This window comes from Penicillium alfredii (assembly GCF_028826965.1).
Source record: "Penicillium alfredii strain IBT 34128 chromosome Unknown utg000009l_segment0_segment0, whole genome shotgun sequence".
In the NCBI taxonomy this organism is placed as follows: domain Eukaryota; kingdom Fungi; phylum Ascomycota; class Eurotiomycetes; order Eurotiales; family Aspergillaceae; genus Penicillium; species Penicillium alfredii.
This window is the reverse complement of record NW_026622706.1, coordinates 1963901-1987261: the sequence shown is the minus strand read 5'-3', so window position 1 is coordinate 1987261 and position 23361 is coordinate 1963901. Positions and strand designations below refer to the sequence as shown.

Here is a 23361-nt window from a genome sequence, read left to right as displayed (position 1 = left end):
GATATATGCATCAGCATTTTCACTATCAAAATGTCATATACAGAATCTACCCTAGAAAGAACTGCACCAGGCCTGTTAGAATCAACATAAGATAGATTCCCGAATCGACGCCACCCATCTATGGATAATGCAAGGGAGCCGCGCTCACATAGAACATATATACAAAGGACATGTGTACATGGAGCGCTGTACAGTCGTAAACATGACAGAATGACAGAAAGAAAGAAAGAAAAAAAAAAGAAGAGAAGAGATCAAAGGCTGGACTTGGCGGCCGCTCGCTCGGCAATCGACTTGGCCACAACATCCTTGACCTGCTGCACGAGACCGGGAGTCCCGACAACATCACGACCCGTCCACAACCGGGCCTGCTCCAGACCCTGCCAGATGAGCGCCTCGGAGCCCAGGATCACCTTCCAGCCTCCGGTAGAGGCCAGCTGGGCGATATCCGTCCAGGGCACGGGGTGGTAGCACATTTCGAGAATGACGCCCTGCTGCGACGTGGCAGTAGCCGCAGATCCCAAGAACGCCTGGATGACAGCGCGAGCGCGGACTTCCTCGGGTGTCTGCGGCGGGTAGTTGGGGATGCCCGAGACGATGGCGGCGGGGGCCTCGAGGCGGGCGGCTTCGGCGGGGTCGGTGACAGGGATGAGGGGCGCTTGGGCAGTGGCATCGGGGTTGCGGCGGCGGTCTTCCTCAAGGATGGCGGCGACTTCGCTGGCATCACGGTTGACCACATAGATACGACTGGCGCCGAGCCAGCGGCGCATCACATAGATAGCAGTGCGGGCAGTGCCGCCGCCGCCGATGATCAGGGCGGGCCGGCCACGGAAGCGCGAGGGATCCGGAGCATTCTGCACGAGGGCCTCGCGGATACCGTCGCAATCGGTGTTGGTGCCGACGTAGGTGCGCTGCCCCGTCCTGGGGTCGGTGCGCAGGAAGATCGTGTTGCAGGCGCCGGCTTGACGCGCGTGCTCGGTCAGGTCGTCTAGGTGCGGCATGATGGCCACCTTCCATGGCATGGTGACGGACGATCCGACGAACTTGGGGTTGGCGCGGATCGACACCAGGAACTTGTCGATGGGCGGCGACCGCGTATAGGGTGGCGGGTAGGAGGCGGAGGTGCCGGTCACGCTGGACAGCGGGATCTGCGTCCAGTTCAGGCCCAGGGCATTGTAGACGGTTTGGTGCAGGGGCGGCGACAGCGAGTTGAGCAGCGGGTGGCCATATAGGTATGCGACGCCGTCCAGATTTGATGGGATGGTGATGGGCTCTTCGGGCGGCCCTTGGCTGCTGGTGACTGCGGGGGCGGCCATGGTGGGAGAAACAGTGGGATGTTGTGATGAATCAAAGCGTCAATGGGAGAGGGGAATGTTAAGAACGATGTGCCTCATAGGGAGGGCATGGACTTGGGAGTGTCACATCGGCTAAAGTGAAAAGATTCGAGCGGAAAGCGAAGACCCGCAGCGGAGAAACACTTTGCTCTGCTTCCCATCGGCTATTCTTCTCCATCGCTACGAGACATTGTGGGCGCCTTGATCCGCTTGGAACCAGAAGGACTCGAGTCATGATTTTTTTTGATTTAGATCATCTTACTTGTGCTGCTTCATCGTCTAGACGCCCACACCTCGCGCCTCTATCTGTCCGTGGGCAGAATGCTTTCCCACACTTTCTCAGGCTTCACCCCACGGGGAGACCTCCCATGTCTCGCAGCAAACTCTGTAATAGAGAGCTAATGAAGCGTTATGGATTAAAATAATTAAACTAACTCTTCACGAGAACAGAGTCTGTGCCATGCCAGCCAAGCCATGGGAACTTCATCGCCTCCTCAAGGCCTGGAGGCACCGGGAAAGCGCTTTTCCCCGCCACCCAGGGTCATCCACGCATTATTGGCCGTTCCCTCACTCTCTCGAACATGGACCCGTTCTGTCTCATCGAATCAAATCCGCGCTGTTTCGCCATGTCAGAGCTGGAAGGAATGGGGTTCCTGCACGGTCTCCGGGGTACCCCGTATGGAAGGGATGAGGGGATATGGAGTATCTGGAGTCGATATGGGGATGTCAGATGCATGACACGACTCGACTTCCTCTCCCCGGCCACGAGTCCCCACTCCACCGCGGCATCGGAGCCTCCCCCCTCAAAAAAACAAACCGACAGAGATCTCCAGCTGAGGAGACTTTCTCCCATATTCCGGTTCATTCCTTTCACCCGCAAACTCTGTCTTTTGGGGGGGGCGCAAGCCACACCGCGGGGGCCAAGAAAGCATCTTTGCGCAGGCAATTGATCCTTTCGGCGCACTGTCCTTCGCTGCAGAGCAGTCGAGTATCGTTTTGCCGGCGCTTGGCCTTCTCCCTTTTGTTTTCCTTTGCAAAGGGCTGTCATCTGCGCTATACCTTTCTCCGCCTCCACATCCCCACGCTTTTTCTCACCCCTGGGATTCGACCCCAGATTTTTCTCTTTCCCCTTTGCTCCAAGAGTCAATCTGGCGTCTGGGGAAATCCTGACTATTTAGATCCCCGTCCACCCTCGCTACTCAGGATCGACTGGAACGTGGCGATTTTTCCTTTTCCTTTTGTTTTTTTTTTCCTTCTTCTTCTTTTCTATCGTCTACTACCCTCTCTCCCCTTTCCTACATCTGAATATCTGGACCTCCTACCGCAGAAGTAGCGATCATCCCGTCTTGGGGGTAAGATCTTGCTACCTCTCTGCACATTCTTATGTGCAGACACACCCGTTGTGTCGTCCACCGTTCTATTGTTCGTTTTCATTATTCTATTGAGACACCATGTCGATTCTTCAGCTGGTCGAGGACCGGCCAACGCCCAAGGAGGTGTACAACTGGAGAGTGTACCTCCTGGCAGCCGTCGCGTCGTGCACTTCCTGTATGATTGGTTATGACAGCGCCTTCATTGGCACCACGCTGGCCCTGGACTCGTTCAAAGCCGAGTTCAACTTCGCCGCGATGACGGCTCCCGAGAAGGACCTGCTGAGCGCCAACATCGTTTCTTGCTACCAGGCTGGTGCCTTCTTCGGGGCCTTCTTCGCGTACCCCATTGGTCATTTCTGGGGACGCAAGGTGGGTCTGATGGCTGCTGCGTTGATTTTTACTCTCGGTGCTGGTCTCATGCTAGGCGCGAATGCGTCGCGTGGTCTGGGTATCCTCTACGCTGGCCGTGTCCTGGCTGGGTTGGGCGTGGGTGCCGGTTCAAATATCACCCCGATCTACATTTCTGAACTGTCTCCCCCGGCTATTCGAGGTAGACTTGTGGGTGTGTATGAACTGGGATGGCAGATTGGCGGATTGGTGGGATTCTGGATTAACGTGAGTTTCTTCTTGTCTTCCTTTCCTTTCTTCTCTTCATGTATGGAATTTGTTAACACGATGATTTCAGTATGGTGTCGACGTGACCATGGCCCCGAGCCACAAGCAGTGGTTGATTCCCTTTGCCATCCAGTTGATTCCCGCTGGCCTCCTGCTCATTGGCGGAGTTTTCATTCGGGAATCGCCTCGTTGGCTGTTCCTGCGGGGCCGACGCGAGGAGGCCATCAAGAATCTTTCTTGGATGCGCCAGCTGCCCGAAGATCATATTTATCTCATCGAAGAGATCGGGGCTATTGACCAAGCCCTGGAAGAACAGCGCTCGACCATTGGAATCGGGTTTTGGAAGCCTTTCAAAGCTGCCGGAACGAACAAGAGAGTCATGTGGCGTTTGTTCCTGGGTAGTATGCTGTTCTTCTGGCAGAATGGCTCTGGTATCAACGCGATCAAGTATGTTTTCACCCCAAGACACTTTCCGTTCGCACAAAAATGCTGATTTCGGCCCTCCCAGCTACTACTCGCCGACGGTATTCAAGTCGATTGGCGTTAAAGGCACTAACACCAGCCTGTTCACCACGGGTTTGTTCGGGGTGGTCAAGACGGTTGTGACTTTCATTTGGCTTCTGTGGTTGATCGACCGCGTCGGACGACGGCTCTTGCTGCTGGTCGGTGCAGCTGGCGGTTCCGTGTGCCTGTGGATTGTCGGCGCATATATCAAAATCGCTCAGCCCGAGAAGACTGATAAGGCCGAGATGAACGGCGGTGGCATTGCCGCCATGTTCTTCTTTTATCTGTGGACCGTCTTCTATACCCCGACCTGGAACGGTACTCCATGGGTTCTCAACTCGGTAAGTTGATCAGATTCATGCACCCTTTGATGGTATCCCCCACGAGGACCGTGCTGACAGGCTCGTCTAGGAAATGTTCGACCCGAACATGCGTTCTTTGGCGCAAGCCTGTGCGGCGGCTTCCAACTGGCTATGGAACTTCCTGATCTCGCGGTTCACGCCGCAGATGTTCACTGCCATGGGATACGGCGTGTACTTCTTCTTCGCCTCGCTCATGATCCTCTCCATCATCTTTGTCTTTGTCTTCATTCCCGAAACCAAGGGTGTGCCGCTTGAGAGTATGGACCAGCTGTTCGATGTTAAACCGGTCTGGCATGCCCATGACAAGATCGTCTCTCAGCTGCGCGAAGAGGAAGAACAGTTCCGTCACAACATCGAGGAATCCGGTATTGCGGCCAATAAGATCGGTGCGCAGGAGACTCAGGTGGAGAACACGGCGGACGAGCAGAACGTGAAGTATGCATGATGAACGCAGAGTCAGTGTTGGAAGAATTTGAAAGGGTTGATTTTTGGCTGCACCATGTCCTCGTCTTTGGATATTTATTTTTTTATTCCATGTCTCGGTTGTTGCAAGGTGTGGCCGCCAAGAACGGGGTTAGCTGGTACATATATAACGCGACTGGGTTGAGTGTAACGAGCAACGAAATTGGGAGCATGATATTTTGCACTTCACTACTTTTCCCTTGGATTGCATGCGACTTTACCGGAGAAGTAATCAGATTCGTAGGTTATATTCAAATTCAAGACTTCGATTGCGCCAGCAAATCGACATCAATTTCCACGGGTTGGCCAGTCTGCATGGCCTTCTGAACCGCCTCGCAAACGATCAGTGCGCGCAGACCGTCTTCGCCCGAACAACTGGGAGTGGCAGTTCCGCGGACGACATCCACGAAATGAGCCAGCTGAAGGTCAAAAGGCGCAGCATCGTCGGGGAGCGGAATCGTATCCACTGTCAGCGGATGAGACCAGCTCTTCTCCAGACGGCCATCGTAACTCCAGCGAGTTAGGTCCGGCACGCTGAAAGAGGCATCGGAACCGAAGATCCGGCAAAAGTCTGATCCATCCCCAGTAGGCGAGCGCGGAATGAGCGGGTTCTCGCCCGTTCCGGTCTCAAAATTGTGAGGCGAGGGAGTAGCGTCGCAGACGAGAAACGTGCCAACAACGCCCGAGGCAAAGCGAAGCGTGAGTGCTGCGCCTTCGTCCGCGTCGTGGGGCGGGCTTGGACGCTGCGGCAGCGTGCGCTCGGCCTGGACGCGTACGATCGGGCCGAACAGGTGGTGCATCAGGTCGATGTCGTGAACGAGGTTGATAGGAATAACACCACCACCGCGGGTGCGAGACGCACGCCAGTCACCTGGCGGAGCGAAATATGCATCCGGCTTGTACAGCGTCCACAGACCGTTCACTGCGATCGGACGGCCTAGCGATCCACGGTCTAGAACAGATTTTGTGGCCCGCACGTACGGGTTGAAGCGACGATGGTGGCCGACTAGGAGCTTGAGATGGGCTCGTTCCGGGGCTTGCGCAAACTCCAGAAGCGAGCGGCCGGTTTCAAGGGTATCGCTCACGGGCTTCTCGAGGAGGACGTGGACCCCGCCGGCGAGCAGCTCCTTCGCGACAGGCACGTGTGTATGGTTCGGTGTGCAAACGATCGCCGCGTCTGGACGGTGCGTAGAGGCCAGGAGTGCTGCCACGGTGTGGTAGTAGTTTGTTTTGAGCTGTGAAGCTGTCGCTTCGCCGGTAGGTGCTGGGTCGACAAGGGCAGTCAGCTCCGTGGAGGAATTGGAGATGACGGATTGCGCATGACGAGGTCCGATGAGCCCTGCGCCGACGATGGCAACTTTGAGAGACATGATGCGCTTGCTTGGCAACGTTGGAGGTCTCAATGGAATGTAAAGTTTCAAATTCAGTAGTTTGAAGTTGAGCCGAAAGTCAATCTGGTGGATATGAAGAGAAGAGAGTTGATATTTCGGGAGTCCCTAAATTGCTTGCCGTGTGCTTGTCAGACATGATGGCCTTAACAGGACCGGAGAAGATATTGCCGGGTACCCTCGGCCATTTTCAACCAGAAACGGGAAAGACACTCGCGGTTGTTAGAAGACTCCACGAGGCGAGAAGTGGAGAGGAAGTGGAGAGAAAAGTGGAGCGGCAAAGCGAAAGCGCGAGAAGTGCTTACCCGGTCAGGTGACTCGCCTCTATCAGGTTGTACGCAACTATGGAGACAGGCTGAACAATGTTGCAGGGTAGACGCGGGGATAATGTTTTATCGGGGCCTCTTTTTCCCCCTTGTTGGTACCATAGATAACACTAGATCTCTTTTTCTTTTCTCTTCTTGAGTTGAAAGCCCTATTTCACTTGGATGAAGTATTTTTTATACTATTTTTTGAAGCAAAGGTTTGACTCAAAGCCGTGAACTTTATTTAAAGATCCAAACGGCCCATATTTTGACAAACTCAAGTCAAAATGGTGTTCAACCGCCCCGGTATTGCTTCTATGTCCTTAGGCCGGCCATGGATTCACGATCTCCCCGGCAAGTTGATACAAGCGGCAGCACACGGATTTGAAGGAATCGAACTATTCTTCGATGACCTGGACTGCTATGCCCAGCGTGTATTTGGTGGTGACCACCACGAAGCCGCGCGGACAGTGCGGCGACTCTGCGAGCGACTGAGTCTTACTATCATCTGCCTGCAGCCATTTTCATTCTACGAGGGGCTTATCGACCGAGCCGAGTCCAACCGGCTCGTCAGCGAGAAACTCGCCAAGTGGTTTACTATCGCCCGGGCACTGGGTACAGACCTGATCCAAGTGCCATCGAACTTCCTCGGGCCAGACCCCAAGACCGGGGCCGCGCGTACAACCGGCGACCGCGGCGTTATTGTGCGTGACCTCCTACGGCTAGCGGACCTGGGCGCCGGCGCCGGGTTCCGTTTCGTCTATGAGGCCCTGTGCTGGGGTGACCACGTCGATACCTGGGAGGCTTCGTGGGAGGTGGTGCGCGACGTCAACCGGCCAAACTTCGGGCTGTGTCTGGACTCGTTCAACATCGCTGGCCGCGTCTATGCCGACCCGGCTGCTCCCTCTGGTCGAACACCCAACGCAGCGGCCGATCTGGCGGCTTCGCTGGCGCGGCTGCGTACGGCCAATATCGATCCCGCCAAGATCTTTTATGTCCAGCTCGTTGACGGCGAAAGATTGTCTGCTCCGCTCGACGAGACCCATCCGTTCCATGTTGCCGGGCAGCCTGTTCGCATGTCGTGGTCCCGAAACTCTCGTCTATTTCCCTTCGAAGAGTCTCGTGGTGGCTATCTGCCAATCCTCGACGTCGCCCGGACTTTCTTCGACGATCTTGGCTTCCGGGGATGGGTCTCTCTTGAGCTTTTCAACCGCTCTCTCGCCGATCCTGATCCCTTTACCCCTGCCGATCATGCGCGCCGAGGCATCGAGTCATATCACAAGATGGCCCGTGTTTTGCGGTGGGAGAGCCACGATGAGAAAAGCGCAGTGTCAGTCCCGGCGCCCACGTCTCCCGTTCAACATCGTCTTTAATGTGGTGGCTTGGCCATAAGTTGATTATCATAAGCGTTTCTCTGTGTATATGCATCTGTACATACCTTCATAGCTCATGATCCAATTGATGAGCTCTTTTTAATTGTTTAAGATTGGCAAGTCGGGAAAGGGCAAGATCTAATGGCCAAGATAGTCCCAGGTACTGCTGGAAGTATGCACATCTATGAGCCTTGGATCTGCGCTGGTCCAGGTGTCTTTGTTCGAGGAAGCCTCAGCCGCCAGGGCATTGTACAGTAATTCTGTTGAAAGTTGCTGTGGCAGAATTGGTTTGATGATCTGAGTTGGGAATCCCAGGAAGGCACTGTAGAAACAAGGCCCTGTGAGCATGAAGGCAGCGAGAGAATCAACACCAGGGATCTCAGCGAAAGTCTTCTGGATGAGCTCCATCGGAAGCTGCCCCAGCCCCCTCGATGGCTTTCCAGAACACATGGCCTCGGTCTGGGGTGAAAGCGTGGGGGGAAGTAGAAAAGAGGTGAGGTGATGAAGGAAAACGAGAGGCAAGAGGTACGCCGGCAGATATGCGTTAGGTCTCAGCCCACCTCCTTCTTTTCCAGATCACAATCAAATTGCTTCTTTTTTTCTCGGTGCTTTTCTCAACTCATTAGAAGACGGCCACTCTCGAAATAAGTATGGTCTGTGTTGAATCAGAAAGAATAAGGATGTGTGGTAGAAGCCAAAGTGATTTCGCGCCAGAAGAATTCACTTAAAGAATTTTCTTGTCATGAACACTGCTCACTAATACTTTTGAAATTCAATTCATACTTCTTTTTACATCTGAGGCAGGCTTCGATCACCAAGATAGGCACCGAAGCCCTCTCACAATTGAAGCCAAAACCACTTTCTGTCTCTCATCAACTCCGAGAACTCTTATCTCCCTCATCAGCTGTCGCTTTCCCGAGTCTATCTTCACATCCTCAGGTGTAAGTCAGTGGCTGCTATTTCTTCAATTTCAACATGTCCCCCTCTCAGTCCAGCCACCAGCAGCCTTATTGGCGAGATGGCGAGCTATACCTAGGCAACAGAAAAGTGCCCCGAGCTTCACGACTGCAAAGTTCAATTGCTGCCACTCCAACTTCAGCTGTACTCGCCCATGGGTCAAACAGGGCTTCGGATCAATCGACTACTCTTTCACCTGATGCTTCGTATCCTAGTCTCAGGGGGCTCTCGCGTGAAAGAGCTCGGTTCACGACCGAGTACCCTAATACCCTACATGGAGGAGCCAGCCAAGGGAGTGCACCTGCAATGGATGACAATCGCCACGATCTTTACCGGAAAGCAATGTTCGAGAGCGACGCACCCATAGATTCTCGCTTTTACAAGCCCAGCGTGGAATACAAGGCAAAGGATGCGGCGGCTGAATCTTCCAAAGGACTACAAGGGCTACGTGAAATACTCGCCCAAATTTAGCAAGGCACAAGCACGCAAGAATCCAGGCCAATATGCTGGATTGCCTCTTCAGACCAGAGATTGGCATGCTAAGGCCGCAGAGCCTGCAGGGGAGGGCCTCCCACATGTGTTTGTTTACTGTTCTTGAACCTTTTCTACCGCTCATGTAGACCAATATTTTGGCCTAAAGTGCTAATGGTCAAAGGGCTACCATCAATTGATGCCACTTTGAGTTATTTTATTCCTCTCCATTCACCCCGGCCTGGGTTCTGGCACGTGTGATATCCAGTCGAGGCCGACTCGATCGGTGGGAAAAGTTCGATAGAATGCGGAAAGACCTTGAGGTAGGAAGTTAAGCGACGGAATTCACAGCTTTCTCAGGAGACTTATGAGAACATGAGTTGACAAGCTGCTGATCCTCGCTTTGCTACAAGGGGTTGAGGGGACATAGCAAAGAATAAACATGAAATTTTCAAGCCGTCCTAACCAAAAATTCTCTTATTGAACGGATTGGCTCACTAATCCATTTTGTATCTCGATTTTTACATATGGTTTCTGATCGTTCTTTTTAAACCTGTTCGTAAGATATTTAGCGAGCGCTAAGAAACTACCATTGAGGGAGTCATTGTAGTGAAAAAAAAAAGATATCCATAAAACACTATATCATATCCAAAGAAATCAATCTATCTACAATCAGAACTATAATTTATACAGGGTATATCCAAAACACCATCAAAACTCCCTCGACCGAATCGGGCACGACGAGGCATCAGACCTCTGGTCATACGAGATCTGCACATCCGTAACCTTCGTGATATTCCCCGCCGGGGACAGATTTCCATTTCTGGTAGGCATCATCTCCAGCGCGTCTTTTGGCAGATCCTCTGAAAAACCTCTCGCCTTGCCGTGCCATGCGTCATCGTTGGTATCGTTGAGATTGCGTTCTGAACTGGTGGCGAGCGGGGTGCGGCGCGGCGTGTTTCGATTGAAGCTATAGCCATACGGGGTGCTGTTCTGCTGCGAGTGGAAGAGTTTTGGGAAGAGGAATTGAAGTGGGTATCGGAAGACTGGGAGGCAGGTGCAGATGATGCCGGTGTGGGCTTCGACGACACTCCAGATTGTTGCGGGGATGGGGCCGCCTGTTGCCGTCAAAATCATGGTCTGGAAAGGATATGGGAACGCCGGGAACACTTACTCGTAGGATCTTTATCCTTGGCGGATGAGACGAGGGTGGTGGTGCGAACGATGGTTGCTACGCAGACACTAGAATGTAGATTAGCAAGAGGCTTCAAGAAAAGCCACTTCGATGTAAAATGTAGTAACTTACAAGGCACCCATCCCAAACACCACCAAAAGACCGATCTTCTTCGCACGCGGCAGCCGCAGCTGGCTCAGCGGGTAGATGGGCAGAGCCAGGATGGCCAGATCGAAGATGATATTGATGACGGAGAACGACATCCACAGCGGTTCGTTGGGCAGGCATTGCGGGTTCTTGATACTTTTGTCCCAGAACGAGGAGATGGGTTTGCACTGGAAGATGGTGACGAAGACGAAGACAAGCCCCCAAACGCTGATAAGGACGAGTCCTCCATAGCAGGTCCAACGAAAAGCGCGTGCAGGGAAGATTCGGAGGTAGAGGCACAGGAATGACAGTTTGTTGACGGCAATCACAATTTTATACGTGATCTGGGCACCGAAGAACCAGCCGAGGGCAGCCATCTGCTGTTTATGGGTGAGGTCTGTGGAATGTTTCCCGTAGCCATTGTTGACGGCTATCAAAGGTGAGTTGGCTTGCAAAAAAAGAAAAAGGAAGAAAAAGGAAGAAAACTCACCACAGCATTCCGTTATGGTCAGTAGAATCGCACTGACCTGAGGAGTGTTAACGCTTGTATAACCTCATCTGTCGGAACACACTCACCAGTGATGCGAGTATCACCCAGTCGTCCAACCCAATTTGGCTGTGATGGAACCGAATAGCCAGTCTGGATAGCACACAGAGCCCTGCCAGAATGACACCAACCACGCTGACAATCCATAGTGGAAATCCTCGATTGGGTACTTCCGGGGTACTCAACCCGATCTCGTATGCCATAACACTGGCAGATTTTTGCAAACTTGACAAGAAGACCCTGAACAGCCCTGAACTATTATAAACCCAATCGGCAGTCGCCCCCAAATCGTGCCCGATGGGAGACAAGTCAAGTGCGGTGATCTCAACCAGGTATTTTCAAATTATTGGCTTTGCGATCCAATAAGAAATGCCCAGGCTGCAAATAAGATTTGCTGGGAGCGCCAGAGCTAGGGAAAGATCGGTTACGTCCTCCGTACAGCAGATACAGTAGTGTACTGTACGATCCTGGGAACCATTCGGATATCGGATACTTCGAACGACATACATAGCTGTGGGGGGAGGGGCACTACAGTACAAGATCCATCGGGGCGTTCTTCATCCGTCAACCCCCCATGTATTGGCTGTATGCGTACAAGAGGGGGTTCACTTCCAAGGCACACTTGAACAATCTATAAAAACCAACAAGCCACATGGATCTCGTTCCCAGACACATCAAAAGCACATCCCATGTTTCAATATTTCAACATTTCCAGTCAAGGCCGATGGTAATTCCATACCATAAGCCGAGCAACACTGCCAGCCCGATGGGTGTAACATATATATGGGGTGGGTCTAGCATGACATGCTGCGAGTCTGCGCCGTCTTGGCAGCAGAAAACAGCAAGATCGTCCCAAGCAGCAAAGATACCTGGCTGCATCTCACCAATCACGTTGTGCGGGCATGATAGAAATGAGGAGGGAGTGGAGCCCACACAGTTCGCCAAGGCAGCTTTTCACCCTTGTAACGTTGTGTGGCCCCCACGGCGAATTTTCGGTGCGACCGAAAAGATTGTTTCGATTTTTGAATTCATCGGCAAATGCAGTGGGACTTCTGTAAGTCCTTCGGAACCTTCGGACCTCCCCTTCCCTGTGCATCTGAAGCGGGATATAGGGTCGGTTGATATTGTTGGAGCTTCCCCCGAGACTATTGATTTTTGGGTTCTGGGCCTTTCTTTTGCTTTTGCTTTTCCTATTTCTATTTCTGTTTCTGTTTCTGTTTCTGACTCTTTTCTTGTGTTTGTTTCCCCCCAAAAGGCGAACCTAAATCATGGCTGCCTTGTGGAAGTCAATTGGAACCGTTGCCTTACTGGTGACGTGTTTCCCTGCAGCTTGGGGTCAGCGCGTGTCTGATCAGCCAGAGAAGCATGTCGGTGCTTCGGTGCACACCAGCAGTGGATTGGTCCAGGGTCACATTGCAGCTCGACGGTCTGGCGTCTCCGAATACCTGGGCATTCCCTACGCTGCCCCGCCAATTGGACACCTGCGGTTTGCGGCTCCTGTTGCATACAAAGAGAATGGCACGGTTCATGGAAAATCCTATGTAAGTCATTGGCGGTTTCTTTTTTTTTTTTTTTTTTTGGTTCTTCATGTGTGGGGATAAATGGCTAACAATGGCCTTTACAGCAACCGTGCGTGCATCGAGTCCCTCCCCTGTCTATATGACCCGAGCATCCCTGAAGATATCTAACCAGCCCCATAGTGATTGTCCCGCCAACCCTATCCCTACCCCTGACTACCCCGGCTTTACACCGCAGGGCCCTAGAATTGTCAAGACCTTTACGCAGCAGGTGAACAATCCCCAGAGCGAAGATTGTCTGTACCTGAATGTATGGTCGAAGCCCACGGTATCCAAGCCGAAGCCCGTCCTACTCTGGATCCACGGTGGTCGTATGTGTTGGTTCCTGTACTCGGGGCTGTATCGGCGCAACTAATATCAAATAGGATTTACTCTGGGCGGTAGCCACAGCCCCTACTATGATGGACAAGGCTTGGCCGGGGATCATGATGTGGTGGTAGTCACCATCAAGTGAGTTATCTTTTCATCCTGGGTCTGAGTACCCCGATACTAACCCATCTTAGCTACCGACTGAACATCTTCGGCTTCTCTGGCGCACCAGGTCTCCCACAGAACACAGGACTCCTGGACCAGCGCATGGCAGTGGAATGGGTGCACCGCAACATCGCAGCATTCGGCGGAGACCCTGAGCGCATCACGATCTTTGGCCAGTCCGCCGGCGGCTCGTCAGTCGACTACTACTCGTATGCGTGGGCCGACAAGCCCCTCGCCAGCGGCCTCATCTCGCACTCTGGAACAGCCTCTAGCTTCGTGCCTAACACCCAAGAGTATTCCACCTCGGCCTTCTACAATGTCTCCAAGACCCTGGGCTGCGGCGATAGCAAGAGAGATGCCCACAAGGTTGTCGCCTGTGTGCGCCAAAAGCCGTACAGGGACATTCTCATGGCTGTGGGCAAGGTGCCAGCGGCAAAGACGCCCGCGCTGCCACAGCCCGTGTTCCATCCGACGGTGGACGGGGTGACCGTATTTGGGGATTACAAGAAGCTTTCCGCAGCAGGGAAGTTCGCTCGCCTGGTAGGTTCCGCACCAGCCACAAGCACCGCAGGGGGAAGGAGAGAAAAAGAAAAAGAAGAGAAGCAAAAAGTGAAACATGCAAATTCAGTATTCTGACCATGGTCCAGCCCTACCTCGTCACCAGCAACGACTACGAAGCTGGTTACTACCACATCAGCGCCTACGCCGCCAATATCACGCTCAGCGAGAAGGCCTGGGACAGATTCAACCTCGCCGCCTTCACCTGTCCCAGCGGCGCCGCCGCCCGGGACCGCGTCGCCCACGGCGTGCCGACCTGGCAGTCGCGCTACTTCGGCGACTGGGACAACCTGCGTCTGCACCCGCACAGTGGCGCGTACCACGGTGTGGATCTGCCGATGGTGTTTGGGACTGCGAAGCAGGTCAGCGGGATTGCCAACAACGAGCGCGAAAATGATCTCTCTCACTATATGGCTTCGGCGTGGGTGGCTTTTGCGGGAGATCCGAAGGAGGGATTGAGTAAGTTTGGGTGGCCTCGGTACAATCCTGAGAGTATGTTTTTCTCCCCCCACCTTATCTATTCATGTTCCCCTTCTCCCTCTGTGTTTTGTGTTTTTCAAATGTCTAACTTTTGCTACCAGAGAAAACCCTCGTTGGTCTAGGCTACAAGAACAGCACCCACGCTGAATTCCTCAAGCCGCAGCAAGTTGAGCAGGGTTGTGCCGCTCTCCACGGAGATAGCCTTCCTGGCAAGGGTGCTTTTTAATAAGACCTGTTCATTTCTAATGCTCCCCCTTATATATTCCCGTGGCGATATGATTCCCACTTTTGATGTTATTTTTGTTCATGTAGATTAGTTTCATTCTATTGACGAGCACCGCGACACACTATGTGTTGTTCTGCTTGCCCCATTGTTTTCTACTACTTCAATTTGCTTGATATGGAATCTATAATGGCTAGGATCTCTAGTCTGGACAAGTTACAATGGACGCGGAGATAAAACACAACGAAAGTAAGACTCTTTCGAAGGTTCGATATACGCGGAATCATGCGCTATGTTACCCTCATCTTCGAGAGCCTGGATACGAAGAGCGTTGTTTAAGTGAAACCCAGCAGACCTTGGAAACACTGCTACAGCAAATACTACTGCTGAAACTCACTTAATCAAGACGCTACGCATTATATCCGGCAAACAAGGATAATGTCTATACAAAATAATTTCAATAACAATGAATTCAACACGTTGATTAAAGAAGCCAATCCATTAACCGTGAAACGCCCAGGTATGACCGTCGTTGAAGACAAATTATAGCAGAGAAATGAGACCTCAAGATATAGACAAAGTCAAAAGCTCTCAGCGCAATCTATGATCTTGTTTTTCCCCAGTCCTCTCAAATGACAGCGCGATTCCATGGTTTCCCCATCACTTGCCTTCCTTAGTGGCATGCCTCCCCTTCCCAAACATCAGCTCGGCTATCTTCTGGCGTTGGCAAAACGAATGAAATGCTGTTGAAAACCATCGTCACCACGGAGAAAACATTATAGGTGGTTTTTCCGCAGTCCTGGGAATCCAATGACCTTGTATCCGAGGTAAAGCAGAGGTGACCTTGTTGTACCTAAAGCTGGAGGCATGCCACGTAGGAGCAATCGGCAAGTGCTGGGATGCAAGCAGGGGCGGTAAAATTATTACATGGGCGCCTTAGGCCTCCTGGGCCCAGCGCTGCTCACGCAGGGGCAGTTCATCGCCGGCCTTCTCGCGGCTGCCGTCGAGCTCACGCTTCCAGGCATAGTACTCGCCGAGACGGGTCTCGGCGTAGTTGGCGTAGTCAAAGTCGATCTGAGAGATCTGAGCTTGGATGAGAGCCCACACACCCCTGTATAACAATATTAGCAACAAAAAGAGCCTCTTCGGCGGATCTAATGCGCAACCACTCACCAGTAGAATCCGGGAATGCCGCGGAAGCGGTCGACATCGTTGTACAGCTTGTCGACAATCTCGCTCTGGGAAGCCGCGTCGATGCTGCGGTGCTGGCAGTAGCTCTTGGCGTACTCAGTCAAAAACTGTCGGCGCACCGACTTGGTAGGGATCATGCTGTAATCACAGTCGTAACCGACCCACTCGGCGAGGTGGTTGGCGATATCAAAGGCAGCGGGCGCCGGGACCGCGTACTCGTAGTCAATAAAGCTAACCTGCGCAATGCCGTCCTCAGACAGGGCCGAGCCATCCTCGGAGGGAAGAACGATAACATTGGCGCAGAGGAGGTCGCAGTGCGAGAAAACAAGCTGTGTCGTCTGGTTAGCCCTGTGCACAAAGAGAATAAGTTGTTCAGGTGTCTTACCCCGTCTTCGCCGAGGCCCTTGCCATCGTCGAGCTCGCTCACAATCCACTGTAGCTCCTCCTGTAGGTTCGCACGCCGGGAGCGCTGCTCGGGCGTGGCTACGGGCAGAGCCAGGATCCATTTCTGGAGGATCGCCCACATGGAGGGTCCCGCACGGCGGGGTTGAATAACCGAAAACTCCTCATCCTGCTGGTTGATAGCGGCGTCCGGGGTCTCGGTGACGGTGAGATCCTTCACAGTGGTAGCGTTGATGCCCTGGCTAGGGAGAACAGCGTGCCACTGGCCGAGCCGTTGGGCGATACCGCGCCAGATAGGCGGTGAGATGAGGTCGAAGTGTCCGCAGGGCTTGCCGCGAAGGAATCGGTAGAGGAGACCATTATTGAAGCGGGCGAGCAGGGGTGGCGCGAGACCAAGGCTAGCAAGAAGAGCATGCGATTTTGTTTCTCCTAAAAGGCGCACGTGTCCACATTAGCATGGGGTTCCCTGCCACCGTCCAGTTGCCATCAAACGAGGGGGCGGGGGAAGGGATGGAGGGGTTTGCATATCCGTACTTTCGCGATCGATCAGGACCTCTGTGCCATTTCCATACGCTCTCATCAGCACCGCCTCATTGTCAATCTGCGCATCGGTCCAGCCGGGCTTGCGATTGATGATTTTGAGGAGCTGTAGGGTCAGGTCAGTCCGAGTACTAACCCAAACAGAATAATAGTCGGGGGAAACACACAGTGTTGGTGATGCCATCGGTGAACCGAACAAACTCAATCTTGTTGTCCGGGCCCTCCCAGTCGGGGTGGATGGTCAGAATCAAGCGCAGGGCGCTGGCTTGAGAGTCGGCATGGCTGTAAGAGAGAGGAATATACCGGAAGTCCGACGCGGGAGTTTGGATTTCTGTGGAGCCCATGGTGGAAGGAGGAATAGTTGAGGCGATAGTGCCAGGGCAAAACGTGGACTTTTTTTTCTCCTTTTTTTTGGGGTGTGCTTTTTGTGTTTCAGTTTTCTAAGGCTAAATCAATCCCCCAATGCAGACAGAAATCTGGCAACCAAAGTAATCCAGGATCTGATAGGGCTGAAATGCAGCAGAGGGGAGGGAGACTCGAAGGGAAAAGGACTGGAGACGAAAAGCCGAAGGGCGGTTTTTAGGGGAAGGAGGTCGCGTGGATGGGGCAACTCAGGGGCCAAATCTGGCCAAAGACGGGCCTTGTTGGAGCGGGTGAAATAAAACCGCCCGGAAATGGTGATTGGAAGATCTCCGAGGGGCCAAGGGTCTGCGACGGGTACGCCCACTTGGCGACTGGAGAGATTACCGAAGAGAGAGAGAAGCTTTGGTGGCCGCGACCGGCAGTATTTGTTTTTTTGTTCCTTTTTTTTAAGGCTCTGGACTGACACCCTGGCACATTTCTGTCTGGTGTAACCTGCCCGCAACTTGACACTCGGTGCACGAGACCATGTGGTGGGCAAGTACCCTCAATGTCACTCTCTGGGCCCAGAGGTGGGCCCTTCACATGCGATGCATCACGTGCCTTCTATCAGCCCTGTCAGGCAACCCTACTTCCCTTATTAGGACTAGTATCCCCAACGCCTCGGAGGAACTCCCGCTCCGGACCCAATCAGAACTAGCGCGTTGAAATTTGCTGGCTTTAAATACGCGCGGTCGCGCAATCTTCCAATCTTTTTTTTTCTTTCTTTCTTCATCATCAGTAGAGGTTTACATTGACCAAATGTAAATTCATACTGGGGCTCCATTACTATGGCATGCTGAGGGTTATCCTTTACGGTTTTTTTTTGGCCTTGTGGGTTTCCTTCCGTTCCCGGCTCCGGAGAAAAATTGCGTCTCCCTTTTTCCCTCACACATATGGCTGTGCTAGGGTTCCCTTCTGGGAGCTCCATGCGTTCTAGCTGTGGAGGGGGCGCGATATACCCTTTTTTTTTTTTTTTTTTTTGAAAGCTATGTTGGTTTGGTCGATATAATGCAATTGTCGAAGTCGTAGTCTGGGCTGTATGCCTCTGCGCCAAAACTCTCTTAGCTCCAACACGGGGTATTCAATGGCCTAGGAGACTGAGTTACTCGTAATTTGGTCTCTGAAAGTTATTATGCCATTACTGCCGTTATATTGGGTGCCATTCAACCGTATATCTTCATGCTCGTCCAGCATTGCCAATCTGGATGCGCTGCCCACTCCATTTCTCATCGCTGCGCAACACCGGCCAGCTGGTGCCATCCGCCTTGACCAGGGTCAACTCCAACTTGGTTCCTAGCACCCGGAAGCTCGACTTCTCCGCGTCAACGGGCGCAAACAAGGGATAGGTATCCTGGAACCGCTTGTTGTCCGAGGTAGGCAGGTCAAAGGTGATTGCGGTAGGGGAAAACTCGACGCGAGCACGCTCCTTGTCGATCTTTTTCAGGTAGAGAGAGACATTCACCGAAGCCGCTGTCTGATAGAAGTCGTTCCTGTAGAATTGCGCATGTGTGTCAGTGGATTATTCCACGAACTCAATGAGCGTGTTTTGTTTTGTTTTGATGGAAGCCATACCGGATCGACTCGACTTTCTCCTCACCCAGTGGTTTGGCCTGGCCCACAAACAAATGCCTTGTTTTCTCTGTGCAGCCCGGGATCTTGAGAAACTCGTCAAATTCCAGCACCCGTCGCTTGCAACAGGACCATCCCTTGCTACCCTCGTGGAAGATCGGGTGTCCCGGGTGGTGCACACATTTCTCCTCATCTCTCGCCGTAGACCCATTGTAACTCAAACCGCAACCTTTGCGGCGACATGTCGCGTTGGCAGGAATCTCCAACGATGGATCATCCGAGTCGGGCTCTTCTACCGGCGGCTTGGGAGACGTAGCCTGGGGTGCAACGGCCGGGGCAATAGCCGGTCGTTCAGGTATAGTTGTTTTAGTAGCGGTCGGAGCAGGGGGTGGAGTGGCATCTTCGGCCTTGGAAGGCGCAGGTGCCGGCGTGTCGTCGACGGTGGAATGCTTGCCGGTGGTGCATGGTGGGATTGCGAGGAATTCTTCGAAGGTCAGGACGCGGGGTTTGCAGCATTTCCAGCCTGTCCAGTTAGTACGACTGCTCCAGTGGATCTCTTGCAAGAAGGCTGATGGAGCTGGCAATGGCAATCCATAGCACAAAACAAGATACACAGATGTGGAATAGCTCGATCACCAAGGTACTTACCCTTTTGCCCCTCGTGGAACACTGGGGGACCCGGATGGTACACGCACGCCTCTTCCGGGTCGGCGAAGGTTTTCCCACAGCCCTTGTGGACACACTTGCCAGCCATAGTGTGTAACAAATGACCCAAGAAAGAATCTGTTCAGAATGGAGCGAGAAAAAGAAAAAGTGTGGAAGAAAAAGATCTCCGCGACGTTGGAGAAAGACGCAGGGTTGCCCAACGCGGTTTAGCGCTCGAAGCTCGAAGGTTCCATCGCGGAGAAGCTGACATGCCCGACTCATTGGCCCTCCAAGCCCTCCTTCTTTTTTGCTTCCACCATGTTTCCCACTCGAGTGCTCCTCAACCAGGCCCGTTTGACCCTGTTTACTCGTGCAGGCTGCGGTCTGTGCGATACCGCCAAACATACTGTGATCCAGCTGCAGAAGCGCCGACCCTTCGAATACGCCGAGAGAGACATCATGGAGCCTGGGAACAAGTCATGGAGGGATGTCTACGATTTCGATGTGCCTGTTCTCCACATTCAATCAGTGCAGGATGGTCTGCCCAAGGAAGCCGAGCTGTCCGACGCGAGAAAATTGTTCCATCGGTTCACAGAATCGCAGGTCGAGCAATTGGTGGATGAGGCCGAGAAACAAGTGGTATGACGGACACATTATCTGGGGAGATGATTCATGCGGTCAATGGACTCAGGACTAGCTGAAGATGGCTTTGGCTGGAAGGAGACCTGATATCTGGTCTGCAATCTGCCTCGGTGGACGGTAGCCACTGGATTCTCTGAGACCATAGGGGAAGCTTTCGCCTGCTCTTGGAATACTCTGGATTAACAGCCCGGTGAACGTCACCAATTTCTGGCTGGCATACCTTCTGGCTGGTATCCTTACAATCCCTGCGCATGACTTGTGGGCACTTACACGCTATCCTAGAAGAGACCTATGACCCGGATGCTAATGCCTGGCACCTAGATATAATATCTATAGCATAAGAATGTTAAAATCGATACCTCTCGCTTAATATCAAAGAGTTCTCTGGTCGTAGCCTAGCTTCTGTAGCCCTTATCTCGTTCCTCCGTTAATAAACAGCAGTGTTTCTGAGATAAACCATACTCGACACCACCAAAGACTGGACTCTACTCGGAAAAGACTAAGCTAAATCCTCGTAGTGTAAGACAAAGGTCAAGCTAATATAATGCATACCAACATATATCCAGAGGTGGGTATATCCTTGATTCATCTTATTTCATGACTTTGGAGACTCGGTGTTAGCTGCTAACTCCGAAATCTTACATTCATCGCACTCGACTTGTTCTTCATTCGATTTGTTCGTTTTTATACCTTCAATGCCACACGATGACCTTCCAGTCCACAAAAACAATAAAAGCCAAAGAAGAAACCTTGGATATGCCAATGCAGAAGCTGGACGCAGTCGAGCGAAGGAAACTACAGAACCGTCTTAACCAGCGGGCCAGCCGTACGTATTCCCTTTCCGCCTCGCCACTCAAACAAAAACTAACATCCATTGCAAAACAACAGGAAAAAGACGGGCACTGCAAAATGAAAAGGAGAACAAGGACCATCGCAAGTGGATCGTCTACATAGAAAAAGCAGAATGCCATCCAGCCGTCACCCAAGGTATCGCAAAGAAGAATGCCACCCAGTCAAGTCAGGCACCGCCTACACAACGTCACTGCACCGACGAACTCTCATTCTGCGCTGCGAGACGCACCCTGCGATATGAATTTTGGTATCAACTCGAAGCGCGGGTCCTAGACGCCGCCATCAACCTAGTGCAATCGCCGGCCCTACTTCCGGCCGTGATGCAATATAATATTATCTGGGCCATGCTCACCAATGCTACGAGCATGGGCATCACCAAGGATCTTCTCGACGAGGATATTGCGTCCCAGTTCAACATCCCCGGTCCCATGAAGACGCTACACCTCCCGCCCAGCTTGGTCCCGACTCCTTCACAAAAAACGATCATCCACCACCCCTGGATCGACCTGATCCCCATCCCTTCTTTTCGTAATGCTCTTCTATCGAAGATGGAAAGCTACGACGAAGAAGACATGTGTAGGGACTTTTATGGGACTCCGTCCGAGGAAGGCGGCCTTGTTGTCTGGGGCGAGTCGTGGGATCCGCGGGCTTATGAGATTTCAGAGCGCGTGGCGAGGAAGTTTGGGTGGATTTTCCGCGAGTGTCCTGAGATTCTGCAGTCTACAAATTACTGGAGGGAGAGACGAGAAGAGAGGCCATTGATAGTTGAGGAAGTGGAGTGAGTTGTTGCTGTATACTAGAACTACTCGATAATTTATACCGTGTGTTTTCCCGCAAGCAGAGCTAGTGGGAGTAATTCACAGAGAGAATTCCTCATGGATCAACTCCTCGGTCAACGCCCAGAGTCTTGTCCAGTTATTCTCATCGTTGATATGAGCGTGGAGCTCGTCGTTCGCAACGGCATTCTGGTTCAAGAACGCCCCATTGTACTCTGAACAAACAGATCAGATACTGCAATGCAACAGAGCTTCTCGGAACATGTACTCACCGGCAATCGTCGGGTCAATCATGCCTGTGATGACCGTGGCTGCGCCTTCGGACCGGCCAGTCCAAGGGGGGTAGTCGTAACGTCTTCCGTCGGCGTCGATTGCCGCTGGACAAAGATACGTTAGATTTCAACAAGAGGGTATTCAAGAGGATGGAGTGGACGTACGGCCAGCCTTCTTCATTTCCTCCACCTGCGCCACGAATTCGGCCGGGAAGTGCCGTTGCAGTCCGGAGAGAACGGCTACAGATGTTAGTAGAGCCACCTGACAACGAGAGAGAGGGAGAGATTGATACCACCGGGATCGATACTAAAGATACGGATCCCTTCACCTTGCATCTTCTTAGCCAGCTGCTTGACGAACATCACCCGCGCGACATTGGATTGGCCATATGCGACAACGGGGTGATAAGTTTCCCCATTCTAATCGCACAACCTGACGTTAGATACACAATGTAGATAATCAGGAGAGAGAACAAACATACACTGAATCCAATATCCTCGAAATGGACCTTGCACGTCCGAACAACAGAGCTGCTCATGACAACAACCGACGACGACGGGCCCGCAGCCCGCACCTTGGGAAGCAACAGCTTCACCAGCAGGAAGTTGGCCACATAGTTGACCCCAAACTGCAGCTCCAGACCATCCTTGGTCTGGCTGTACGGAGGCCCCATTACCCCAGCCAGACAAACCAAGTGGTCGATCTGGGGCACGTCGGCGAGATCGGACTCGGCGGCTTTCCGGACGGTGCTCAAATCGCTGAGGTCCATCTTGAGAAACCGAGTCGCCACATTGGGCTTAGTGGTTCTGACCTTCTCCATGATCGGGGCCACTCTCGATTCGGCGCGGGCGCTGAGAATCAGCAGTTTTGGGTCTGCGCTGGAGACCTGGAGGGCGAGCTCTCCGGCGATGGAGTTATCGGCGACTCCAGTGATGAGTACTATATAGTGGCCACCGAGGTGAGTCAGTCTACTTCCAATTGCTTGGTAGGTTCAGGTATCTCAATACCGGCTTTGCCGGCAAGCGCCTTGCCATACTTCTCGAGGATGGCTTCGGAGGGGAGGATCTGTTTGGGCGACATTTTGAAAGACAAGAAATAACTCAAAGTATTTGATGATAGTAAACAGTAAAGGAATTGAGAGATTGCAGACCCTATTTATGTGTTTTCCAGGGCTTCTGATGTTGGGATGCTCGCAAGTATACTGTGATTTGCACCAATCCGCGGCATCTCGTAGACCCACCACTTGCCGCGTTTAGTTAGCCTCGTGTCAGCAGCGCGATTTACCTTCTCAGGCACTTGGAGATGGTCATGGAGATAGTGGAATGAGTGGGAATAGTCACTGGGAGAAGGCCAGAGAATAGTTGAGAGTCATTGGGAATGCTCGGAGTTAAGACTAGAAATTGCGGACGAATTGACAATTCCTGTCCTTTGGTTACTATCGTCGGTGAAGAATTGAATTTCAGTGACCAAATAGATTCAGTTACTGTTTCTCGTGTCTGACGAAGTCAACTTTCTAGTGGATATAAAGAGTGTTACGATTTCTTGGTGTGTGCTTTCGTTGACTATATATGTTCAGTCTACTTATCTTCCCCCCCCCGGCAAGATGGACAATATATACTGTAACGTGCCTTGTTAAATGTGCATATTCGCGCGTATATAAATTCTACACCCCAAGCATAGACAAGCATAGACACTGCATTCAATTAGTGGAATGACGCAGGGTCAATGACCCCCCCCCCCCAAGCACA

General features: G+C 52.5%; 12 protein-coding genes across 12 annotated transcripts; 5 read left to right on the top strand and 7 right to left on the bottom strand.

Annotated features, from left to right (window-relative positions):
- Positions 1 to 251: 251 nt before the first annotated feature.
- On the bottom strand, positions 252 to 1313 carry NUU61_006665 (shikimate dehydrogenase family protein; the record flags this gene model as incomplete). Its single annotated transcript, XM_056657192.1, has 1 exon — positions 252 to 1313. One exon carries the CDS (start codon positions 1311 to 1313, stop codon positions 252 to 254), a length of 1062 nt encoding a protein of 353 aa, XP_056509992.1.
- Positions 1314 to 2782: 1469 nt separating this feature from the next.
- On the top strand, positions 2783 to 4630 carry NUU61_006664 (sugar porter family MFS transporter; the record flags this gene model as incomplete). Its single annotated transcript, XM_056657191.1, has 4 exons — positions 2783 to 3319; positions 3390 to 3766; positions 3828 to 4164; positions 4235 to 4630. 4 exons carry the CDS (start codon positions 2783 to 2785, stop codon positions 4628 to 4630), a joined length of 1647 nt encoding a protein of 548 aa, XP_056509991.1.
- A 274-nt stretch (positions 4631 to 4904) lies between these two features.
- Positions 4905 to 6017, bottom strand: NUU61_006663 (Gfo/Idh/MocA family protein; the record flags this gene model as incomplete). The annotated part of the gene is made up of 1 exon (XM_056657190.1): positions 4905 to 6017. The coding sequence occupies one exon, from the start codon at positions 6015 to 6017 to the stop codon at positions 4905 to 4907; it is 1113 nt and encodes a 370-aa protein (XP_056509990.1).
- A 610-nt stretch (positions 6018 to 6627) lies between these two features.
- Positions 6628 to 7713, top strand: NUU61_006662 (sugar phosphate isomerase/epimerase family protein; the record flags this gene model as incomplete). The annotated part of the gene is made up of 1 exon (XM_056657189.1): positions 6628 to 7713. The coding sequence occupies one exon, from the start codon at positions 6628 to 6630 to the stop codon at positions 7711 to 7713; it is 1086 nt and encodes a 361-aa protein (XP_056509989.1).
- A 2139-nt stretch (positions 7714 to 9852) lies between these two features.
- NUU61_006661 (uncharacterized protein) lies at positions 9853 to 10278 on the bottom strand (the record flags this gene model as incomplete). Its single annotated transcript, XM_056657188.1, has 1 exon — positions 9853 to 10278. The coding sequence occupies one exon, from the start codon at positions 10276 to 10278 to the stop codon at positions 9853 to 9855; it is 426 nt and encodes a 141-aa protein (XP_056509988.1).
- Positions 10279 to 10443: 165 nt separating this feature from the next.
- NUU61_006660 (uncharacterized protein) lies at positions 10444 to 11212 on the bottom strand (the record flags this gene model as incomplete). The annotated part of the gene is made up of 3 exons (XM_056657187.1): positions 10444 to 10859; positions 10953 to 10989; positions 11039 to 11212. The coding sequence occupies 3 exons, from the start codon at positions 11210 to 11212 to the stop codon at positions 10444 to 10446; spliced, it is 627 nt and encodes a 208-aa protein (XP_056509987.1).
- Positions 11213 to 12277: 1065 nt separating this feature from the next.
- On the top strand, positions 12278 to 14324 carry NUU61_006659 (Carboxylesterase type B; the record flags this gene model as incomplete). The annotated part of the gene is made up of 6 exons (XM_056657186.1): positions 12278 to 12550; positions 12702 to 12897; positions 12952 to 13036; positions 13090 to 13600; positions 13708 to 14110; positions 14200 to 14324. 6 exons carry the CDS (start codon positions 12278 to 12280, stop codon positions 14322 to 14324), a joined length of 1593 nt encoding a protein of 530 aa, XP_056509986.1.
- A 933-nt stretch (positions 14325 to 15257) lies between these two features.
- NUU61_006658 (putative ethanolamine kinase) lies at positions 15258 to 16798 on the bottom strand (the record flags this gene model as incomplete). The annotated part of the gene is made up of 5 exons (XM_056657185.1): positions 15258 to 15432; positions 15495 to 15841; positions 15898 to 16343; positions 16449 to 16560; positions 16622 to 16798. The coding sequence occupies 5 exons, from the start codon at positions 16796 to 16798 to the stop codon at positions 15258 to 15260; spliced, it is 1257 nt and encodes a 418-aa protein (XP_056509985.1).
- A 1235-nt stretch (positions 16799 to 18033) lies between these two features.
- Positions 18034 to 19179, bottom strand: NUU61_006657 (cysteine and histidine-rich domain-containing protein; the record flags this gene model as incomplete). The annotated part of the gene is made up of 3 exons (XM_056657184.1): positions 18034 to 18346; positions 18429 to 18948; positions 19074 to 19179. The coding sequence occupies 3 exons, from the start codon at positions 19177 to 19179 to the stop codon at positions 18034 to 18036; spliced, it is 939 nt and encodes a 312-aa protein (XP_056509984.1).
- Positions 19180 to 19388: 209 nt separating this feature from the next.
- Positions 19389 to 19715, top strand: NUU61_006656 (glutaredoxin family protein; the record flags this gene model as incomplete). The annotated part of the gene is made up of 1 exon (XM_056657183.1): positions 19389 to 19715. One exon carries the CDS (start codon positions 19389 to 19391, stop codon positions 19713 to 19715), a length of 327 nt encoding a protein of 108 aa, XP_056509983.1.
- Positions 19716 to 20417: 702 nt separating this feature from the next.
- On the top strand, positions 20418 to 21346 carry NUU61_006655 (uncharacterized protein; the record flags this gene model as incomplete). The annotated part of the gene is made up of 2 exons (XM_056657182.1): positions 20418 to 20538; positions 20601 to 21346. The coding sequence occupies 2 exons, from the start codon at positions 20418 to 20420 to the stop codon at positions 21344 to 21346; spliced, it is 867 nt and encodes a 288-aa protein (XP_056509982.1).
- A 75-nt stretch (positions 21347 to 21421) lies between these two features.
- Positions 21422 to 22693, bottom strand: NUU61_006654 (Short-chain dehydrogenase/reductase SDR; the record flags this gene model as incomplete). Its single annotated transcript, XM_056657181.1, has 6 exons — positions 21422 to 21555; positions 21613 to 21717; positions 21778 to 21852; positions 21906 to 22032; positions 22095 to 22552; positions 22621 to 22693. The coding sequence occupies 6 exons, from the start codon at positions 22691 to 22693 to the stop codon at positions 21422 to 21424; spliced, it is 972 nt and encodes a 323-aa protein (XP_056509981.1).
- Positions 22694 to 23361: the final 668 nt, after the last annotated feature.